At 37.9% G+C, this 23,850-nt stretch overlaps 1 protein-coding gene across 5 annotated transcripts in view; it reads right to left on the bottom strand.

Moving 5' to 3' along the window:
- The window catches only part of NOX4 (NADPH oxidase 4), a 175,328-nt gene that overhangs the window by 123,153 nt on the left and 28,325 nt on the right, over positions 1 to 23,850 (bottom strand). For 3 of the 5 annotated variants that reach the window (XM_065936840.1, XM_065936841.1, XM_065936845.1), the window contains exons 3-6: positions 16,889 to 16,999; positions 15,016 to 15,100; positions 10,637 to 10,734; positions 6,563 to 6,590 (exon numbers count right to left, since the gene is read on the bottom strand). In XM_065936840.1, coding sequence (XP_065792912.1) covers positions 6,563 to 6,590; positions 10,637 to 10,734; positions 15,016 to 15,100; positions 16,889 to 16,999 — 322 coding nt within the window. The remainder of the gene's footprint in view (positions 1 to 6,562; positions 6,591 to 10,636; positions 10,735 to 15,015; positions 15,101 to 16,888; positions 17,000 to 23,850) is intronic. The other 2 variants (XM_065936843.1, XM_065936844.1) reach the window with 1 other exon arrangement.

Raw genomic sequence — 23,850 nt, 5'->3', positions numbered from 1 at the left:
AGATTGCTATAAACCTAGTGTTAGCTCATAGAGGACATCCAAGATGAATAGGTGATATGCTATATCAAAGAGTGAAAAATCACAGTAGTCTCATTTCTTATTATCTTATTACTATCAAATAAAATATTGTCTATAATTTACCTTTATTTACTCTTACAATCATATGAGCAACAATAAGTACTAAATGACCTAGCTAAGAAAGTCCATCTCATATCTTTCTAGAAAGGGAATGAAAATAATTCTGTCTCCAAAAGTACAGACACCTCCCCACTCTTCTTGACAAGGAAGCACCTACGAGACAGAGGCCCATCAGGGGACGAGAGCCATCAGCAGAAGCAAACAAGCTGGGGGCGATACCAGGGCAATGCTGATATGCATCATTAGGATCACAGAGGGTGTAGGATGGTTGGAAAATAATACTGGAAATTCCAATACGGTAGACACAAGTTTCCACTTGTAAAGGGCCACGTGAGAAATAAGGAGTCAGTCTGTGGAACTTAATACTTGAGTACGCCCTCCTTTTCACTCTTCCCAGGACACAGATTTGGAAGCCTAACAAAACTTGCCTCTCCCTGATGCCCCAATCCAAATCATCTCCCCTCTAACTTCTTTCATAGGGCACTCCCTTTCCTATTGTCTCTCCCATTGCTTTACCTCCTAGGGGTAACAGAAGAGCAAGATAAGTACACTGGTTCACACGAAAGGGTTAATAGCATATTTAAAAAGAACAGCAGGCCTACAAAATGACCAAGCCTTTCCTCTTCCAAACACTTACCCCCCCAAAACACAAACATATCCACCCCAAACTTGTCCAAAAATATTCATTAACCACTTTAATACTCAAGGCCTATAAACAATTCAAATCTCCATCAACAGATGGATGGATAAATCATGATTTATTATGCCTGAAAAATTAATCAGCAGTTTAAAAAAATGACATATACCTATGCATATGAACCCAGATGAACCACAAAATTATTAGTATGAGTGAAAAAATCAGACTCCCCCCCAAAAAACCCTGAAAGAATATAAGCTCTATGATTTCTTTTATACAACATTCTAGAAAATTCAAAGCATTCTTTAGTGGTAGAAAGCAGATCCATAACTAGGAGGGGTAGACAGCAGGATGCATTACAAAAGAGCACAAAACATTTTAGAATGATGGACTTATTTGTTAACTTGATTTTGATCATGATTTCTTACGTATATACATATGTCAAAAGTGATCAAATAACATACTTTACATATGTATAATTTAGAGTACTTCAGTTATGAGTCAAATTTAAAGAAGAAAAAAGAGAGAAGGTCCATCTCTCTGGCTCCAAGTAATTTAAAAAATCCATATCTGCCCAAAAGAATAAATAAATGATAGAATCCCAGATAGCTCTATAATGTAAAATTTGTGGTTGGAGAGGCTTTTCAAGTAATTTCATTGAGGCTTCATGAATGTCTACTGTGTCTACATACAAGGTTTCCTGTATATAGTCCTGCACGTGCCTAAATTAGCTTTAGAATGTCTGCAAATCACTTCATCAGTATACCTGAAAAAATGGAGCATGTTTAGAATAGAGGTATAAGTTCCAAAGGGTATTATTTGAACATCAATTCTTTTAGGTATTAATTTCCAGTGATCAAAAATGCTATAACTATTCTTTGAAGAATCATAGGGCACATTAATGTAAATTTTCTGAGAGGTACTAAAGTCAAGAAACCAGCTTAAATTTGAACACATACTTCCCCAAACACTGAACTCAAGCATTCCTTTTAGAGCAGACCATGGAAAACATATGAGAAAGACTTAGGGTGAAATAGTTGACCTCAGCCATTTGAAATCAAGATGAAATAGAAGCCTCAAATAACCTAGGGCATATGTGTATATCCTGGAATTATAGCTGTTACTGTCCCTTAAGTCAAATCCCAATCTCACTGAATCGCATCTGTAAACTAAGAAGAATCAATTCAATGCTTTTTAATATTCTTTCAAATTTATAAAGCTATCTTTCTTTTCAAAAGAATTCATTTTTCGTTTCTCTCTTCCAGAAGTACAAAAATTCCAGAGTTTGCAATTTATAAAGTAATAGACTTCATAGCAATGAAGAAGAAAAACTGACTTATAATTAGCAACGAGAAGAAAAAAAATTACAATCAAAGTGGTCCAAAAAAATGGTGGGATGGGTAACTTAAAAACCAAAGGGGAGAGAGCGGGGGATTAGGATTTAGGGATTAATATATGTACATTACTATATGTAAAATAAGTAAACAGCAAAGACATACTGCATAGCACAAGGAACTATACTCAATATCTTGTAATAACCTATAATGGAAAAGAATCTGAAAATATATATATATACATATACACAAACACACATATATACATATACACACACATATATATGCATGTATAACTGAATCACTTTCCTATACACTTGAAACACAAGTGTATTTGTGTTTCACAACATTGAAAATTAACTATAGTTCAGCTTAAAAAAAGCTAAGATTTTCTGTCACTGGAATTAAACAGAGACTGGCCTACAAATTATCTAGAATGTTGCAGAGAATATCTATGTAACAAGTAGAAGGTGTAAAAACAAATGACTTTTCTACAAATGACCCAATTTCATTCATTTTTAAGGCTGAGTAATATTCCATTGTATATATTATGTACTATATCCTTATATACTATATCCTTATATATTATATTCTTTATCCATTCATCTGTAACATTTAGGTTACTTCCATGTGCTGGCTATTATAAATAGTGCTGCAATGAACACTGGGCTACATATGTCTTTTTCTAATATTTATTTATTTTTAATCGACTAGTTTACAAAATTGGTTTGATTTCTGTCATACATCAATATGAATTACCCACAGGTGTACATTCTTCCTGGGGAAGGCAATGGCACCCCACTCCAGTACTCTTGCCTGGAAAATCCCATGGACGGAGGAGCCGGGTAGGCTACAGTCCATGGGGTCGCTATGTGTCAGACATGACTGAGCGACTTCACTTTCACTTTTCACTTTCACACGTTGGAGAAGGAAATGGCAACCCACTCCAGTGTTCTTGCCTTGAGAATCCCAGGGACGGGGGAGCCTGGTGGGCTGCCGTCTATGGGGTCGCACAGAGTCAGACACGACTGAAGTGACAGCAGCAGCAGCAGCAGTACATTCTTCCCCTCATGTGTCTTTTTGAATTATGGCTTACTCAGGGTCCATATCTATTAGTGGGCTTCCCTCATAGCTCAGTTGGCAAAGAATCTGCCTGCAATGCATGGACCCGGGTTCGATTCCTGGATGGGGAAGATCCCCTGGCGAAGGAACTAGCAACCCACTCCAGTATTCTTGCCTAGAGAATCCCCATGGACAGAGGAGCCTGGCAGGCTACAGTCCATGGGGTCACAAGAACTGGACACAACGTAGCAACTAAACCACCACCACCACCACCACCACGCCCAGTAGTGGGGTTGCTGGGTCTTATGACAGTTCTAGTTTTAGTTTTTAAGGAACCTCCACACTGTTCTCCGTGAAAGTGTTAATCTCTCAGTTGTTCTGACTCTTTGAGACCCCATGGACTGCAGCCCACCAGGCTCCTCTGTCCATGGAATTCTCCAGGCAAGAATACCGGAGTCGGTAGCCAAGCCCTCCTCCAGGGGATTTTCCTGACCCAGGGATCGAACCCAGGTCTCCCTCACTGCAGGCAGATTCTTTACCATTTGAGCCACCACAGTGGCTGATTTACATTCCCACCAGCAGTGCAAGAGGGTTCCCTTTTCTCCACACCCTTTCCAGAAACTAACACAACATTATAAAGCAATTATGCTCCCTTTAAAAAAGGCCAAGAAAATGACTTTTATCCATTCAGGGACTGCTTTCTGGGCATCTGTATTGCACAGTCAAGTGCTAGAGTAAAAATGAATTGTGCTCTAAAAGAAATCTCAGTCCAGTGTAGGAGACACGATAAGCAGGCAATTGCAACACAGGGTATTAAGTGCTGAAAGAGAGCCAGACATTGAGTATTTTCAAAGTACATCAAAGGGCATCCTAACCTAGCCTTGGATAATAGCTCAGCCAAGTCCCAATAAATTAGCCTCTATTACCACACATATCCCAAGAGTCAGGAAGCACAGATTAGAAAGTATTGGGCTAGTCTAAGTACACTGGGCAAAGTCACTTAGCAAAATGAAGTACACTGTGAACTCTCAGTCTTCAAGTTATAAAGCAAAATCTATACTTGTTTTCTTAGGGAAAAAATGCTTACTACGTTTACTCTTATTGTTTTTGATCTATGCATATTAGGTTAATTAGTAGCCTGTAAAATGAATGACTGCACTACACTACCATTTATAGATGAACTGAAAGATCATTTTCATCCCTACCCAGATGTAGTCAGAAATATACCATCTTGTATTCATCATCCTGTTTTTACCAAGATAATTGGAGACATAACTGTGCTTGTTTATGAGGGTTTTTCTAATTGAAATTGGATATTGAGCATTTTATTCTCATCATACAAGTACTACCAAATTTGGAGATATGTAGCATGCATTTTTAAATGTTTGAATAATTCAATCTATTAAATTTATTCTATAAGTTCTTAATTGAAATACTTCTAACATTTATTTAGTGAGTCAAAATACCATAGAGGAGCTTTAGCATCATATTTAGGGGGATTGGGTCTGTGTTCCTGGGAAACAGATGGCACCTGATGAAAGGTATAGTATTTCTTTCATCAAATTTTATGGAACTGGGCCACCAAAGTGATACCGACATGCTGATCTGGGGCAGTTCAAGTTGCTTGTACTGAGAGAAACTCCACAAAATGTTTTCTCTGCATGATCTGCGGGTGGCCCTGTTCCACTGTGAAGAAACTGATTTCAAGTGGAAAACACCATATATGTAGGTAATAAATTATTCTACAGTATATGGAAGGAAACCAATTATTCATAGTATTTTACCATGTATCTTTAGGGGCCCAGGCCAAGAAGGGATCAGCTGTGCTTAGCGGAATTAGGGAGAAATCTGTGCATAACGGGGTATGTCAACTGACACTGAAAGGATGAGTGAGCGTTGAACAGGTGAAGAAAAGAGAGTAAGAGAGGAGGTAAAGGTAGGCGGTGGTGAGAAGTTACGCTCAGGAGTATAATCAGATGCTCAGTGAAGGTGAAACAGGACTGGGAAGGTTAACAAAACACATCGCCAGGTCCCAACTTGGCCTCTCTCTAGGATGAAACCAGGAATTTGTGTTTTTAAGTATAAAATTACCTCTGTTTGGCCTAACACACTCATAGGAACTTCTGAGAAACAACACAGGATGATGGTATTTCATGTTAGGGCTGAGATCACCTACTTATAAGCAGTAATTTTACTAAGTTTCTTAATGTAATATCTTTGTCATATAAGAGATTTTTATATTTTTATAAACTAAACTTTTTAAAGCATTTCTAAGGTTTCATCTATATTCTATGCAGTAAAAGAATATTAAAACAAAGTTCTTATTTATTTCTCTTAAATTGATCCATATGAACCAAAAAATACATTGATTCATACATAAGGTTTCATTTTTCTGCTTTTCTGCCCTTCTGTTCCCATCCAATTCTTAATGCTTTAATAAAAACATGTTTTCAACGAGCAAAGTTGTAAACAAAACTAAATGGTGTTCCTAAGGAGAAAACTGTGAAATATGTACTTTGCAAATGGAAAAAAATCATAATGTATAGGCAGAAAATATATATTATAAATATGCAGATGTGGCATGGAAGGGAAAACACCTGAATTATTATTTTTCTTCATAAGACTGATAAAAAAAGAAACAATGCATTTGACAGAGCCATGTCCTGTATGCAATTCTGATCCTTAATGAGGTAGTACACCAAGACTTTATGACAGGCCACTCCCATCCACAATCATCCTGTCTCTGAAACAGGTGCTAAAAATCCCCCAAATGCAGTCTCCTTTCATTATTATAAATGTAAGATTGAGACAGAGAAAAAATAACTAGAACTGTACTAACATCAGGGCCAAATTCTGAGATGTTCAAATGCACTTTAACAAATAGTCTAGACTGAGATTTTATGGACAACATGCTTAATAAGGGAAAATAAATTAAAAATGAGCGAGGAGACACATTTCAAGAAAAATAACTTATTTTAGCAACTGTTTCTCCTCTTGCTTATAGGTTTTAAGATCAGAAAATGTCCTACTAAATTACTAAATATTAAGAACTACACTGATACTCAGAGTGCTTGGTGTTTTTTCTCTAAAATTTCAAAAACAGAAACTCATTCCCTCTGTATTATCTCCAAGAGTACTTGTCATAACAACAGGTACACAGCAGGCACTCCTAAGCCCATGGTCTTATGTAATTTCCATTGAAAGAATATATTAAAGGCAAATACATTTGCTTAATTTTACTCTTCATTCCTCTGAACCCTGATGGTTTGCCCTGACCCTTTGGTTTCTTTGAAACCTTATGCTTGAACAGTTGTTTGACATGAACATTTCCCATGTGGTATTTTGGCATATATATAAACACAGTATAGAAGCCGCAGTGATAACAACTTACCAGTTGTGAAGAGCAGTTTTCTAGGATCCTGAAAAAAAAAGAAAAAAAAATGGCTGAAAAATAAAATTTTGTGATGAACACAAAATTTTGTGATGAACACAAAATTCTGCAAGGAGTCTTTGAGTGATAAGAGCCATGTGTTAGGCATGTAGGAAACTGTCCTCCCAATGGAAATAACAGAGATTCAATTAAGTTTCATAATGTTTTTACAATGCTAGAGGAGATTATGGTGGTGATGGTGTTAGTTGCTCCGTCATTTCCTACTCTTTGCAACCCCATGGACTGTAGCCCACCAGCCTCCTCTGTCCATGGAATTCTCCAGGCAAGAATACTGGAGTGGGTTGCTATTCCTTTCTCCAGGGGATCTTCCCAACCCAGGGATTGAACTCATGTATCCTAATTTACAGGCAGATTCTTTACTGTCTGAGCCACCAGAGAAGCCCAGAGGAGATTATCATACATACAAAATCCAATTCCAAGGAATTTATCCATTTGAAAAGGGAAGAATATTGGATGAGGAGTCAGAAGGTCCAAGCTTTCATCTTAATGGTCAATTATAGGATAGCAGGAGTGGCCTGAAGCCTACCCTTTGATCATTCCGGGATTCAACACTTCTAGCTATAATGTGGAAACATTAATATATGCTCTGTCTACAACTGCCAACTACACCTGTGAAGTCGCTCAGTCATGTCTGACTCTTTGCAATACCATGGACTGTAGCCTAACAGGTTCCTCTGTCCATGGGATTTTCCAGGCAACTGCACCTAGCAAGTGTCAAAACAGTGAGAATCAAAAAAGTAATAAAATATATGGAGGGGGTTATGTTGTGCAAATTCAATGCAGAGAATACTGAGAACTAAAATGTTTCAAATGCTACTGTGAAAAGTAGTGATAATATTCAAATAAGGAAGACAGCTTCCTTCTAATTAGAAATACATTAATATTGTTACTGGAATATTTCCTTTAAACTACATCCCCATGGTATAATGAACTGAAATCAACTCCCTTCTCTCTTCTGGAAATCTTAGATCAATACCCAGTAGAATGTGGATTAATTTTTTATCCAAAGGGGCCTAATACTGTACAATTTATGAATTACTTTTCTCATGCCTCCATTGAATCTGTGGCCAAACCAAGCTATATACAAAGTAGGAAGCCATTTAAATAATTTCAGGGACCCTGAATAAGGACCCTTTGCCGAAAAATAGCTCCTCATCCAGCTTAGGTCCAATGGCTTCTAGTTAGAAACATAGCATTAAAAACAGGACTAAAGGCCAATCTAGAGTATCAAAGTGACAGTTGCTCAGTTGTGTCTGACTCTTTGCGACCCTATGGACTGTAGCCCGCCAGGCTCCTCTGTCCGTGAAAATTTCTAGGCAAGAATACTGGAGTGTGTAGTCATTCCTTTCTCCAGGGGATCTTCCTGACCCAGGGATCGAATCCAGGTCTCCTGCATTACAGGCAGATTCTTGACCATCGGAACCACTACTGCTGCTGCTGCTAAGTCACTTCAGTCGTGGCCGACTCTGTGCGACCCCATAGAGGGCAGCCCACCAGGCTCCACCGTCCCTGGGACTCTCCAGGCAAGAACACTGGAGTGGGTTGCCATTTCCCTCTCCATCTGAACTACTAGGGAGGCCCATAATCCTGAGGAACCTAATACATAAACAACTAGGAAAAACACAAGATAGACTGAACAAAGTGGTAATACCAGAAATATGAATAATTAGCTAGGAAACCTCAGAAGATGACTAAAACTGCTAGGGAATGAAGACGGGGTATAAGAGTAAGAGACTGTTTCACAGATGACAAGATGAGGCCAACTGAGCTATTGCATTAGGAATGTGCCACCCATCACAAACTGGAGAAGGAAGGGGTCCCTGGGGGTGTGGAGAAAACAAGAGTGTAAGCACACAGCAAGAACACAAAAGCACCCTTTCCAAAGACAAGTCACAGAAGAATACAACTGTTCATATATGTATTATCTCTCTGGGAATGTGTGTGTATTTTCTCATCTTAATCTAGTATATGGCCTGATACCTACCAGGCATTCAAAAATATTTATTAAAAGAAAGAAGAAGGGGAGAAAGACATGACTGAAGAAGCAAGGGAAGGGAGGAAAGATGGGGAAAAAAGGAAAATGCAAATTAAAATGAATTACTATTTTTCATCCATCTTATCAGCAGTATTTTTTTAAAAACAAGTGAGGTGTAAAAATAAGCATTGCAATAAAACTGGTAGAGTGTATCAATTGGTGAAGGTTTTTTGGAAAGTAATTTGTCCAACAAAACTAAAAATGTGTGTACCTTTGAAACCAAAATTACTTCTATAAATCTGCCTAGCAGAACTGTACAAAAAAAAATAAATTTATTAGCATGCAGTTTATGACAAAAACCTGGAATCAGCTCAACATTCGTGAGTAAGAAAATGATTAAAAATAAACTATGGAATATTTGTATGAAGAAGATGAGGTATATGTATACTTTCTGATACAGTAAGTCACAATACATATATTTACAAATTGCTATTGCTAAAGAATATATATCATAAAATACCAGTCAAAAGAAAAAAACATAAAATCATTACTTGTGGCTATTTTTGGAGGAAAAGCTTTCACTTTTCACTTACTTGAGAGTTCTAAAATATTTTTACATTAAGCCTCTATCTCTCTTAAACTGAAATAAATTTAATCCTAAAATCCTAGAAATCCTAAAATGACTAGAATACTGGCATATTAAGAAAAAGTATATTAAAATAAAATGATTAAATCATTACAGTTATTGAAGATATATGAATTATAAAGCAGAAGAGGGAAGCAAAGAAGGAAAAGATTAAAAAAGAATTTTCATTAAAATACAAGTAACCCCATATGACCAGGGCAAGTGATGCGAGATAGGGAGAGGTAGGGGGATCTCTCTGGGATGAAATCATTACATGCAGAGCTTTCCTTTCCCAATTTGGAACCAGTCTGTTGTTCCATGCCTGATTCTAACTATTCCTTCTTGATCTGCATACAGATTTCTCAGGAGTGAAACTGACCTGATACAGATTGCTCAGCAGTGAAAAATATTAGGGGCTGCCTCTAACCCAAGTCAACAAAATCACTAGTATATTAAAAGATACTAGTATAGTTAAGGGATTTATCTAGGGCTACTTGTTATTTTGGTTTAATGATTTATGTCTGTGTTTGTTTGTCATTACTTTGACTTTTGATTTGTCTTAGGAGGGAGGTCAAGCACATGATCAGTGGTACAAATCTAGAGAACTTTGGTGATATGTAAGGGGAAGATGGAGTGAGGAGAACAATCTATTAAGTCACTACCACACTGAGCAGAACAGGGCAGGGCTCTGATCACACAGGACCCTGAACATTTTGGTGTTGATGCAGTCCTGGCTTTGGGAACCAAAGGCAGCCCGAGGTCACCGTGAGAGTGTCAAGCAACGGAGACCTAACTGGGGCTGTGCACGCTCTGTTTCTTGGTCCACCTCGGCTCCCTGCACTTATAATTTCACTTTATGGGCAGCTTCACATGGAGAAGAGCAACCCTAAGTTAGATATTGCCCCTATAGAATTCAGCCCAACGTCACCTATTATAAGGAATACAAAACAAAATAAAACAAAGTAAAGCATTAAAATTCAACAATATTTTTAAGTCAAATCAACTAATGGTCTAGGATCATCGGTCAACTTTCTGTTCTGCCCTTTTCCTCCTCAAGCAGAGCATGAGTTCCTAGAGGATTTTTACCCTGTGTTGGCACTGCCAATAGCCTCCACTGAGTGATGGGAATTAGACAAAACTGTTGGGAGGCAGAAGGCTGCCTGAGTGGCAACCATGTGAACACCGCAGAATGCAATAAGTAGATACTCTCCGAACTTTCAGGTTCAGCAGGAGAGACTGTGAAATAGTAATTATATATATTTTCTGTTGAAAAGGAGTAAAACTCAACTTGACAAGTGCATTTTAAAAGCACTCAAAAGGAGCAGCAAGGTACAAATTTTCTGCGAAAATCACAGACCCTCATTAGTCATCTCACGACAAGTGAAAGGAAAATGAGAAGACAGAGGCCACCCACCTCCTCTCGGTATCTTGCCGCGTTCAGTTCGACAAAGTCCTCACGGTAGTTCGCTGAGAAGTTGAGGGCATTAACCAGGTGGGCGGCCACGTGCACACCTACAGAATCACACCAGTCAGTGGGGTTTTCAGATATTCTCAATAAAGGGGAGTTGGTTCCTCTCCTTACACAAACACAGGGTCACACTTTGACAACCATGTAGGCAATAAAATGTTCAGTTAAAAGGGAAGTCTTAAAAGCACAAAGAATCTTACTTATACACAGTTTTAGCATGAGAAATAATGCAAAGAAACAGAATTTTCAAAAGCTGAAATAAAATAACCCTAATAAGTCAAGAGTTAGAAATACACCAACACACACTGACACACATACGCACACATATGTGTATAATAATACAGGAATTTATTTATTCACTTAAGCATCTCCTGAATACAATCATCACCCCCCCCCCCTTACTCATTGTTTCACTATCTGCAGCTTTAGTTACCTGTGGTCTGAAAACATTCAGTGGAAAATTCCAGAAATAAACAGTTTATAAGTTTTAAATTGCATGTTGTCCTGAGTGTGATGAAATCTCTGGCTGTCCCGCTCCATCCCACTTGGGACACGAGTCATCCCTTAGTCCAGCACAGCCCACCCGTTGGGCACTGAGTAACGGGCTTGGTTATCAGAGCCACAGTCTGAGATACTGCAGTATTTGTGATCAAGTCACCCTTGTTTTATTTAATAATGGCCCCAAACGACAAGAGTAGTGATGCCAGCAATTCATATATGCCATAGGAAGCTGTAAAGGGCCTCCTTTAAGTGAAAAGGTGAATGTTTCTGACTTAATGAGGAAAAGAAGTTCCCTATGTTGACGGTGCTGAGATCCACAGCAAGACGGAATCATCTATCCCAGAAACGGGAGAGGAAAAAGGATTTTGTGCTCACTCTGCTGTCACACCCCAAACTGCAGAAGTGACCAGCTGCAGCGCATGTTCAGTTAAGATGGAAGAGGCATTTAACTGGTACAATAAGGTACCTTGAGAGAGAAGAGGATCACATTCATTTAGTTTTTATTATAGCATATTGTTACAATTATAACATTAGTAATTATTGCTAATCTTTAACTGTGCCTAATTTATAAACTAAACTTTATTGCAGGTGTGTTTGTATAGGAAAAAACAGTATATACAGGATATATAATCATTGATTTCTAGCATTCACTGGAAGTCTTGGAAAGTATTCCCCAGGGATAAGGGGGAACTGCTGTATTATATATTTCCCAATCTTTCGCCTCTCCTATAGCACCAAACCTGTTATATATTTTGTGTACTTCACTGACACTCAACCTAACATAAAAGCCCATGAAAAGGTTTTTAACCAGTCAACATTTTTCACAGTCCACAGATTCAAGACATAGTGTTTAAATCCAACAGCAAAAGTGTTGGTAACAACTTCATGGGACAAAAACTCAGGAAGATAATAATCACCATTTAATAACCTGCCTACAATGGTGTGCTAATGAGTAGTCAACTGACTCAGAGCTTACACCAAAGAGTTAGGAAATTACTAGAGAGTGAAGAGAAATTCCTTATGGCATTGTCAGAAAAAAGAAAATTATTATGAGGTTAGAGAAGAAAGAAGCAAATGACTTTTTGCACAACACTATAATAGCCTCCTCCCTTCTCAAGCTTTCCTTGTAGATGAAATAAGGTTAAAATTAACGGCACATTACAACATACTGGAAAGAGCAACATTTAATTAGTTAGAAAACCTCTTTTCTTGCCCACATCACTTGCCTGCTAATGCCTCAGTTTACTCTTCTGTAAAATGATGATGACAGAAATAAGAGACTTAATAAGATAAATGAACCAAAATTGCTTAGGAAAACATTACAATTTATACTTTAAGGACTGTTGTGATTCAAAAAATGACATGGCCTGGAAAGTGAAAATTCTACAACCAATCCAACCTAGCATATGAGATGTATGTAGATGGGCCAAGAGTTCTGAATTACTCCCAAAGACAGTTGAAAGTGAGAGAGAAGGGATAGAATGCTAAATAATCTAGGGGGTTATTTAAAGGATTCATAAGCTGCTGTCAGTGCCCAGATTAAAGGAAGGAAAAGGGTCCTACAAATGAATAGACTGAAAACTGAAAGTGGGTTAACTAATATGCAAAGACAGGGTTCCAAAGAAATAAAGGCTGTCTAGGTGATACTCAGCTATGGCACAGATATGAAACATTATTGAAACAAAACTATGTCCTACAGCCTCAGTATTTCTAAAACCTATAGGAAAAAAATCCCTCTATTATACACAAAAGGCTTACATGTTCACTACACATTTTATGTCTCAAAAGTTCAAAGGCATCCTAAGAGGAAATACCATTCTTTTTAATTCTCCTGAAAAAAGTGCCCTAGGTAAGAGCTATATGAGAGATATCCTTAAGAGATAACATTCACCTTTCTTAAGAGGTCTTCTGTGTGTGTGCCCAGTCATTCAGTCATATCTGACTCTGTCACCCCATAGACTGTAGCCTACCAGGCTCCTTGGTCCATGGGATTCTCCAGGCAAGAATACTGGAGTAGGTTGCCATTTCCTCCTCCAGGGGATCTTCCCAACCCAGGGGTCGAATCTGTGTCTCCTGCATTGGAGGCATATTTTATCACTGAGCCAGCTGGGAAGACCCTAAAAAGTTTTTGAGATTGAAAGAATTTGCAGCTTTTGATTTTAGGCAGCAGAGAGAAAGTGATGGGCTTTGTGTGGATTTTCTCATTTCATCCTGTTTTATAGATAATACATCCCTATTTTACAGATAAGAAAACTAAGGGTAAGCTAAGGAGCCTCGCTGGTGGTCCAGTGGTTAAGAATCCACCTGCCAGTGCAGGGGACATAGGTTCAATCCCCAGTCCTAGAAGATCCCACATGTGCCACAGCTACTGAGGCCTGCTACAAACTGAGAAAACCCTCAGTAGTGAAGACCCAGTGAAGTCAAAAATAAATAAATCTTTAAATCAAGAAGAAAAGAAAGGTGGCTTAACTATGGTCAGACCCCTAGTGAGCGGCAGACTGCAAACCCTCTGAATCACAAGCTCAGTCATGGCAACACTCTACACCATCTCAGTATCTAGGTTGTTCTCCAATTGATGGAATATTTGGACACAACTACTACTTAGAAAAAATCAAGTTAAGAATGTGCCAATGTTTTCTGATCATCCTCCATTTTTGACCTTTCACTCTCTAGCTGTAATCCAACCCTAACCCTTACCACAAATGGCAACCCACTCCAGTATTCTTGCCTGGGAAACCCCCTGGACAGAGGAGCCTGGAGGGCTACAGCTCATGGGGTCATAAAGAGTTGGATACGACTGAAAGACTAAGCAAACAAACACAAGAGCACTGAGATAATTTACTCATGAGGTTGTAAATTATAATAATTAATTCTGTCCTAAGAACTTCGCATGCATGTTTTCATTTTCTTCTTAAAACCATGAGGTAGGCGCTGCTGTCAATCCATTTTACGGTTAACAACTGAAGATCAGAGAGATTATGTCACACAGCAGGGCAGATGAGCAGCTGGGGATAGACCTACACAATCCACTGACAGAATCCACGTGCTTCCCAGGTGGCACTACGGTGAAAAACCTGCCTGCTAATGCAGGAGACAGGTTTGATCTCTGGATCTGGAAGATACCCTGGAGGAGGAAATGGCAACCCACTCTTGTGGTCTTGCCTGGAGAATCCCATAGACAGTGGGGCCTGGCAAGCAACAGTCTATAGCTTCACAAAGAATCAGATATGACTGAAGTGACAGCATGCACGCACTTAATAAAAATGTTTATAACTTTCTGTTTCAAACCTTTGCTCAGGATAAACATTTATTTTAAAATGACTCTTAAAAATCAAAGATTCTCACTTTACATTTTAACTTGGAATTGAGCAGAATAAACTTCCACAATTTTGACATTTGCTCTTCTGCCCAAGTAGTAATATCAAAGAAACATTTAACAAATATAATTTTGAAGGAATCATATTCTATGAATGCACATTTCACATTTTAATTTTCAAGAATTTAAACTTCTATCATGTCATTTCTTTTAGAGGTTGAAAACTTTTAATCACCTTCTTCCAATCTTTCTAAATGAAATTATTTCCTTTTAGAAAAACAATCATTACCAGCTTAAGGACCAAACTTTGAATACACACACACATATTTATATACAAGTATATATATATATATACTTGACATACCCATTTTCTGTAACACCGCTAGATAAATTTCTTTACACACATGGAAGAGAAAACTAAGCTACATAATAAGAAAACCATAAACAATAAAAATGCCATCCATAAAATGTTCTAACATAAAACTTAACATCTTTTGTTTTTTCTCACCTGAGAAAATACAGATAGTCATACCACAGGTTATATGGAATGTTCTGCTTTTATCCAACAATCTTCTGGTTCTCCGGCTTGGAACCTAGATTAAAAAAAAAAACTTAATATGATAAAAGTGATGCAGCAAATCAGTTACATGCACAGAGCTTTGGAAATACGGCGGAGGTCTATCAATTAAAACCTCGATAAGATGAAGTACAGAGTTTCTAGTCAGTGGAACACTCAAATCATTAGAGAGAATGTGAAGAGGCTTAGTATTGATATGGAAAGACACGCAAGATATATTGTTAGGTAAAAATGTTACAACACATGAACTACACTATGATCCTATATTGATTAAAATTAATGGCACTGTATATGTTAACAAACTTGCAGGCATTTTTCTCAAACTGTGGTTGTGCGGGCAGAGCAACATTAGGGGGACCCTTCACTGATAACTTTGCATATTTCTGCAGTGTTTTCATTTTACAATATGTGTGATTTCCTTTTGTGGTCAAAAACTAAGATTATTTTAAAATAAAACAATTTCATCTACAGGTCTAAATGCCTGCTTGATCTTGTACAAAAATTAAACATCAAGCATCTTTGAATACTATGTTTCACACTGGGGGACAATTCTCTAAGTCTTATTAAATGCTGAGAGACTTGGGCACTTTCCATTTCCTGCCATTTATCTTTTTCTTCATACCAAGCCAATGGCTAGCCACAGGGATCTAAACCTAGCATTTCACAATAGCTGGCAACCTACAGAAAGTGTTATTTCCACAAATTAATGCATTAAGAGTAAAGAGTTTCTAAATATAATTTCATGAAAAGATTGAGAACTTTAACTGCAGTAAATCCACTTACATGAACTTCACAGAACATCAAAATGACCTCATGTTAACAACTCCTTTCAAAATATCAGTATCGATGCAGTAGTGCCTAACTATCTTAGTGAAGAAAGCAATAAACACACTCGTACACAAACACACACACACGGACAAGACAAGACAGAAAACAATTTCAGTTGGATTTTTAACTTTCAAAGAGCTTTTCTCTTTTCTCAAATCCTTTCTTTCACATTCAAATATCATACACGACATCACATCATATCCAAGAACTCTATTTCAAGTCACTGACACAGCTCAAAACAGGAACGTGTTTTAAGAAACTGCCAACGCCAGCAGTCACCCTGTGTATTAATCCAAGTCCACGGGGCTCTTGGTCTTCCCTGATCGCTCAGACGGTAAAGAATCTGCCTGCAATGCGGGAGACCTGGATTTGATCCCTGGGTCGGGAAGATCCCCTGGAGAAGGACATGGCAACCCACACCAGTATTCTTGCCTGGAGAATCCCATGGACAGAGGAGCCTGGCGGGCTACAGTCCATGGGGTCACAAAGAATCGGACACAACTGAGTGACTGAGCACAGCATGGGGCTCCAGTGTGCTCACCTGAATTTAATTAAATGAAACTACAAGGCTTCAGTGAGGAAAACTTTAGTGCAAAGAGTTCAGAACTGGGGCTGACCTCAGCTCTACCATTCACTAGTCCTAAGGTCTGGGTCAAGTTAATTAAACTCTCCATGCTTCAAGTTCTTTGTCCTCAATACCCCCAAATCATAGGAGGATCCACAAGTATATATGTGAATTCTATATATGTTAGCACAGTATCTGATACTCGTTCTACTATCCACTGCCCTAACTTACTATTGTAGAATAGTTTAGTGATCACCTTGACAGATGATCAGGTCTTTACTACATCAGGATCATCTTTGAAGAAATCACTCCAGCAGAAATTCAGACCATGAAAATTAAGTAGGACTAATGTGATACTTTTACACTTGATTGCTACGCAGGAATCAGTGACTAGAACTTCTTTTTTCTTACCTTCTGCGATCCTCGAAGGTAAGCCAGGAGCGTGCGGCACATGGGTAAGAGGATAAGGCTGCAGTTGAGGTTAAGAACCGATGCAGAGGCTCTGCTTAGACACAATCCTAGCTGAACAAATAAGGCAAGAGTCAAAACACAGTCAAGGACACAAGTAGACTACAAACATGCTGCCAACCTCATCCTGCAGAATCATGGCAAACGCCAGCTCCTTCACGGGTCTTGAATAACCCTCCACCTTCTCTCTTACCAAAAGATAGTCTGGTCTCTTTCTCTTCTGCACTGCCAAAAAAGGTAGCCTCCTCTCATTTCTACTAGTGTTCTCATCACCTGATTACATCATTTCAGGACAAGGTCAATTTCTTATTCCACTCCTTCTATAATGTTCTGTGTGGTAAGAGCCCTAAAGTTTCAGAATATTCTGTGCATCCACACAGGTACAGAGTTGAATCCTTTGTTCACTGATAAGTTAACAAGAATTTCAAACAAAGGCTTTTTCAATTGTGTACTCTCTAGAGCACTCTGAGCCTCCACATAACTCCCTTCCACACTAGGACCTGCCTTTAAGTTCTTCACCTTACTGACACTACTCATCTTTCAGGCTTCCTCTTAAGCACTCCTCCTCTAAAGTTCTTCCCTGATGCTTCCCTGATATCACATAAAAAAGATAGTATTCCATATACAATGGAATACTACTCAGCCATAAAAATGGAATAATGCCATTTGTATCAACCTGGACTGGACGGACCCAGAGATTATCACACTAAGTGCAGTAAGTCAGAAAGAGAAAGACAAATACCCCATGACATCACTTATATGTGGAATCTAAAATATGACACAAACGAACTTATCTATGAAACAGAAACAGGCTTGCAGATAGAGAAAAGACTTACGGTTGCCAAGGCAGAGGGGAGTGCGGGAGGAACGGATTGGGAGCTTGGGGTTAGTGGATGCAAAGTATTATATACAGAATGGATAAACAACAAGGTCCTACTATATAGCACAGTGAACTATATTCGATATCCTGTGATAAACACTAATGGAAAGGAATATGAAAAAGAATACACATATATGTATAGCATATATGCATAACTGAATCACTTTGCTGTACAGAAAAAATTAACATAACATTGCAACTCAACGAACAAAATAAGCAAATACTACATTTTTTTTTTAAAAAAAAGGTCTTCTCTAACCCAGAACGAAGAGAGATCCCAGATCAACTGTGCTTCATACAAAGCTGATCATAACTACACTATACAACATATTTTTCAAAGACTCACATCCCTCTGGTATGATCCAATACTTTTTGGCAACTAATTTTAAATCTAATTCCTGCTAGATTGACATCCGCTGTTGTCTGATACTATCTACATTCTTCATGCGAACGGTGCATCACAGGAAAACTAGAGATGGGGTCATAGTTGTGCACGTGTCTTGGAATAAACACAAAACTACTTTACATTAAGGGTATCAACTAAGAAATAGGTGTAAGTCAAATGCTTTACTTAGCTTAAAATTGCTCATGACCCTGAAATTCCCAACTTAACTCCTGGCAAAGCAGCAACTCTGTTAGATAGTGTTTATTGTCAGCACATGAAATATTATTCCTGAAGGGGAGACAGGGTAAGAAGCCAGGTCAGGAAAGCCATAATTTTCATTGAGCTATATGAAAAGTAATTAATCTTTCCAGTTAGGCTATTTCTCCACCATGAGTTTGAACACCTCAGGGATACAGTTCAATGAGTATACCAGTAAATGGACAAAGAGAAACAATTCTCTCTGGACTATCTAAAAAAAAAAATTGTTAAATATAATTTTCTCACATCTGCGAGCAAAATGATCATTTCAGAGGGATAAGTTTTTGTTGTTTAGGCCTCCAGAGAAATAGAATAATTGTTATCTCTTTTTAATCTGGATGTGCATGTAAGAAAATTTTAGCTTGAGGGATTTTAATGATAATTTTATCTGCAGTTCTAATGTACTAGGACAATAACTCGCTTAAATACATCTGCTAAAATCTATCATGTATGTTCAAGACTTAAGAAATACACATAAATTATTTAAATTTTCTTTGTGGTTCAGTCTTTAAAGAAAATTCTTATATTTTGTATTTTCTAACCATTTATTGAATATCTGGAAGTGTTTTATTGCTGTGTTTACATTAAATCACAGTAATTTAATTCAAAGTGGCTTTAAGTGTCTACTTGGGATAAATGAAGCTTATTTTAGCATTCCACTTCTTCCTTATGATGCTGCAAAATCTAACTGGAAATTTTACCAAGGACTCATTTCCTCATATATGTTTGTTCCTGAATATGGTTAGTTCTTTAAACCAAGATGAAAATTCCTTTTTATTAGGTTATCAGAGTACAAAACTCTCTCATTCAGAAGCAGTCAAGACAGTAAGGAAACGGAGACAGATTTCAGTTATGTGGAACAATCATAGGAAACCATCTAATCCACTTACTACATGGATAGTATTCTACAGCTAAGATTTGTTTTATTTAGTCATTATTAATTCATGATCTTTGTAAGAATCAGCTCCTTCAAATTCACTAAAAAGAAATGTCTTCCTAAGATATGTGTCCAGCCCATTCTATGTGGATGACATGTTCTACCATTCCTGGAGAGCTTAACCTGCTACTCTAGTTTTCAAATTTCATTAGGTTAGTTATCACTAGATGGCAGCATAACTTTCATGGTTCAAACCTTACCTGTGAAGATCTCAAAAAGTGTGAAAGTGTTCATTGCTCAGTTGTGTCTGACTCTTTGCAACCCCATTGACTATAGTCCACCAGGCTCCGCAGTCCATGGAATTCTCCAGGTAAAAATACCGGAATAGGTAGCCATTCCCTTCTCCAGAGGAAATTCCTAACCCAGGGATCCAACTCCTGCATTGCAGGCAAGTCTCAAATGTAACTGAAAATTCCATGTGTAAAATTTTAAAACTAGAAATATATTTTAGATGAGTATGTATAAATAATACATAGTTTGGTCCTTCCTATGGACTAAATGTTTGTGTCCCCCAAATATATACATTGAAACCCTATCATGATGGTATTTGAAGGTGGAGCCTTTGGTAGGTAACTAGGTTTAGACAAGGTCATGAGAGTAGAGCCCCGAGATGAGATCAATGCAGTGAATGAGAACTACAGAATATGAGCACATATATAACAGGGAATGTGATCTAAACAGGAAGATCAGGTAGCCTTTCTGGACTAAATGAAAAGTGAACTGAGATCTGAACGGTGAGCAGAAGTCATTTAGGAATGAGAAGAACATTTATGCATAAAAAAAAAAAAAAAAACCAGCATGAAAACTGATGTGCGGAAAATGGGAGCACATTTTATACATGAGAAATTAATAGTAGGCCAATATGGTTGGACTGGAAATGGAGAATGGTATAACATAAAACTGGAGAAGCAGGTAGGGCTAGACCTTGTTGAACTTTGTAGGTCATATTAAGAATGTGTGTGTTTATCCTAAAATCAGTACAGAGCATTATGTCATGAGCAGGGAGGTGGTAAGTAGACATTAGAATTTGGCAATGATAACTCTGAATGAAGTGTGCATAACTAATTGGAAGACCATAATTTGGGCAATGGCAGTACTTTGTGTAGTTAATCATCACAAAAGTGAAATTTCGTTTAAGACAAGAAATACATTTTATGGTAATTATATATGAACCTTACATATAGAAAGGATTCAGTTTCAACTAAACAGTTTATTTATCAGTAAGTTTATTTTGCTAAATAATTTCCTAAAACATATACATCTAAAATCAGAGAACTAAAATGGTCTAACCCACATGCCACCATCAACCCAGTGTCTAATCTCTCATGAGAGTCCTAACGAAAGGCAATACATACCCTTTGTTGACTATGTCTGGAGAGAGCAAACAGTTCTACCATCAAAAACTTCTATTTTGTTTTCTTACACTTACATGAAATATGTGTCTTTATAACTTCTACCCACAAGGCCACTCTGGATACAAATATTCTAAAATAGACATTAAAAAACTGAAGCTAAAACTAGGATGGCTTCAGGACCTCCCTGGCAGTCCAGTGGTTAGACTCTGTGCTTCCAATGCAGAGGTGTGGGTTCGACTCCTGGTTGGGGAACTAAGATCATACATGCCACATGGCACTGCCAAAAAATGGAAGAGAAAAGTAGGATGATTTTCTAGCTCACTCTTGTTTTCTTTGGGTTAAACACAATTCTTTAGGCCTCTAAAATTCTTGCTAAAATTTTAAGACTCCCGCCATGAAGAAAGTAGTGGAAAACACTAGACCATTCAGGCATGGTCTAAATCAGATCCTTTATGATTATACAGTAAAAGTGACAAACATTTAATGGGGAATATCTGATAGACAAAGTTCCTGAAGAACTATGGATGGTAATATTGTACAGGAGGCAATGACCAAAACGATCCCCAAGGAAAAGGAATTGCAGGAACATATAGTTGTTTGAGGAGGCCTTATGAAGGAAGATCTGAGAAAAGAAGAGAAGGGGAAGGCAAAGGAGAAAGGGAAAGATATATTCAGCTTAATGCAGAGTTCCAGAGAATGGCAAGGAGAGATGAGAAAGGCTTCTTAAGAGAACAATGCAAAGAGATAGAGGAAAACAATAGATGGGAAAGACCACAGATCTCTTCAAGAAAACTGGAGATACCAAGGGACAATTTTAAGCAAACATGGACACAATAAAGGACAGAAACAGCAAGAACTGAACAGAAGCAGTTGAGATTAAGAAGAGATGGCAAGAATACACAGAAGAACTATACAAAAAAGGTATTAAGGACCCAGATAAACATGATGGCATGGTTACTCACCTAGAGCCAGACATCCTAAAGTGTGAAGTCAAGCGGGCCTTAGGAAGCATTACTGCGAACAAAGTTAGTGGAGGTGACAGAATTCTAATTGAGCTATTTCAAAACCCAAAAGATGATGCTGTTAAAGTTCTGCACTCAATATAACAGCAAATTTGGAAAACTCAGCAGTGCCCAAAGGACTGGAAAAGTTTAGTTTTCATTCCAATTCCAAAGAAAGGGATGCCAAAGAATGTTCAAACTATAAGACAATTGTGCTCATTTCACATACTATGTAATGTTCAGGGTAATGTTCAAAATCCTTCAAGCTAGGCTTCAGCAATATGTGAACTGAGAATTTCCATATGTATAAGCTGGATTTAGAAAAGGCAGAACCAGAGATCAAATTGCCAAAATCTGTTGGATCATAGAGAAAGCAATGGAATTCCCCCAAAAATCTACTTTCTACTTCATTGATTAAGATAAAGCTTTTGACTGTGTGGATCACAACAAACTGTGGAAAATTCTTAAAAGAGATGGGAATACCAGACTACCTTACCTGTCTCCTGAGAAACCTGTATGCAGGTTAAGAAGCAAGAGTTAAAATCAGACATGGAACTACAGGCTGGTTCGACATTGGGAAAGGAGTACATTAAGCTGTATATCCTCACTCTGCTTATTCAACTTAAATGCAGAGTACATCTTGCAAAATGCTGGACTGAATGAATCACAAGCTGGAATCAAGATTGCCAGGAGAAATATCAACCTCAGATATGCAGATGAAACCAACTTAATGGCAGAAAGCAAAGATGAACTAAACTCTTGATAACGGTGAAAGAGGAGAGTGAAAAAGCTGGGTTAAAACTCAGCATTCAAGAAACTAAGATCATGGTATCCAGTCCCATCACTTCATGGCAAAAAGATGGAAACAGCAGCAGATTTTATTTTCTAGGGCTCCAAAAATCACTATGGATGGTGTTGCAACCAGAAAATTAAAAGACGGTTGCTCCTTGGAAAAGTTATGACCAACCTAGACAGTGTATTATTAAAAAGCAGAAACATCACTTTGCCATCAAAAGTCCATCTAGTCAAAGTTATGGTTTTTCCATAGTAGTCATAGTAGTCATGGTCATTTCGTAGTCATGTACGAATGTGAAAGTTGGACCATAAAGAAGGTTGAGCACTGAAGAATTGATGGTTTCAAACTGTGGTGTTGGGGAAGACTCTTGAGAATCCTTTGGACAGCAAGGAAATCAAACCAGTCAGTTCTAAAGGAAATTGACCCTGAATATCCATTGGAAGAACTGATGCTGAAGCTGAAGCTCCAATACTTTGGCCACCTGATGAGAAGAGCTGACTCACTGGAAAAGACCCTGAAGCTGGGAAAGAATGAAGGCAGGAGGAGAAGGGATGACAGAGGATGAGATGGTTGGATGGCATCACCAACTCAGTGGAGCAAATCTGCTCAAATTTGAGCAAACTCTGAAAACAGTCAGGGACAGAGATGCCTGGTGTGCTGCTGTCCATGGGGTTGCAAAGAGTCGGACATCACTTTGCGACTGAACAACAATGATCATCTCAGTGACCTTTTCCAATTTACCAGAATTCAGTAGTTAAGATTATGCTCTCTCTCACTAAGGACAAGTTCTGCTGATTCCAAGACTGTTATATTGTGAGGAACTATGTTGCATAATGACTCATCTTCTGTTTACAATTTTCTCACATGAATTGCTATCAAGAACCCCTCTATCCTGCAATGAAAAAAATAAATGGGGTGGGGAAACAGCAGTGTGAGAGAGCAGGTACATAAATGTAAGAATTTATTAATGTTAGCCCATTATATTATATTGGATGTGAATGCTCTATTTTTACTTTTTCCTTCCAATTTTGCCTTAGCTGAAAATTTTACATTCACGTTTTCCTCATCTTCATCCAAGTTTTTGACAGAGCTATTAAACTGTAACAAAATTCTGTTGAAACAGTTGACTCTAGAGAGGACTTGCAAACTACCTTTTCTGGTAAATTAACTTTCAAATAACATTTTTCTCTCAGCTGGGAATTTTCTCAGCAATTTTAGGGAAATATAAAATGACATTCTACATGTAAATATCAATGCAAAACTGGTGTTCAAAGGGATCTGAAAAGGCCAGAG

The sequence above is a fragment of the Muntiacus reevesi genome, chromosome 5 (assembly GCF_963930625.1).
Source record: "Muntiacus reevesi chromosome 5, mMunRee1.1, whole genome shotgun sequence".
NCBI lineage: Eukaryota > Metazoa > Chordata > Mammalia > Artiodactyla > Cervidae > Muntiacus > Muntiacus reevesi.
This window is presented reverse-complemented; position numbering and strand designations above follow the sequence as displayed.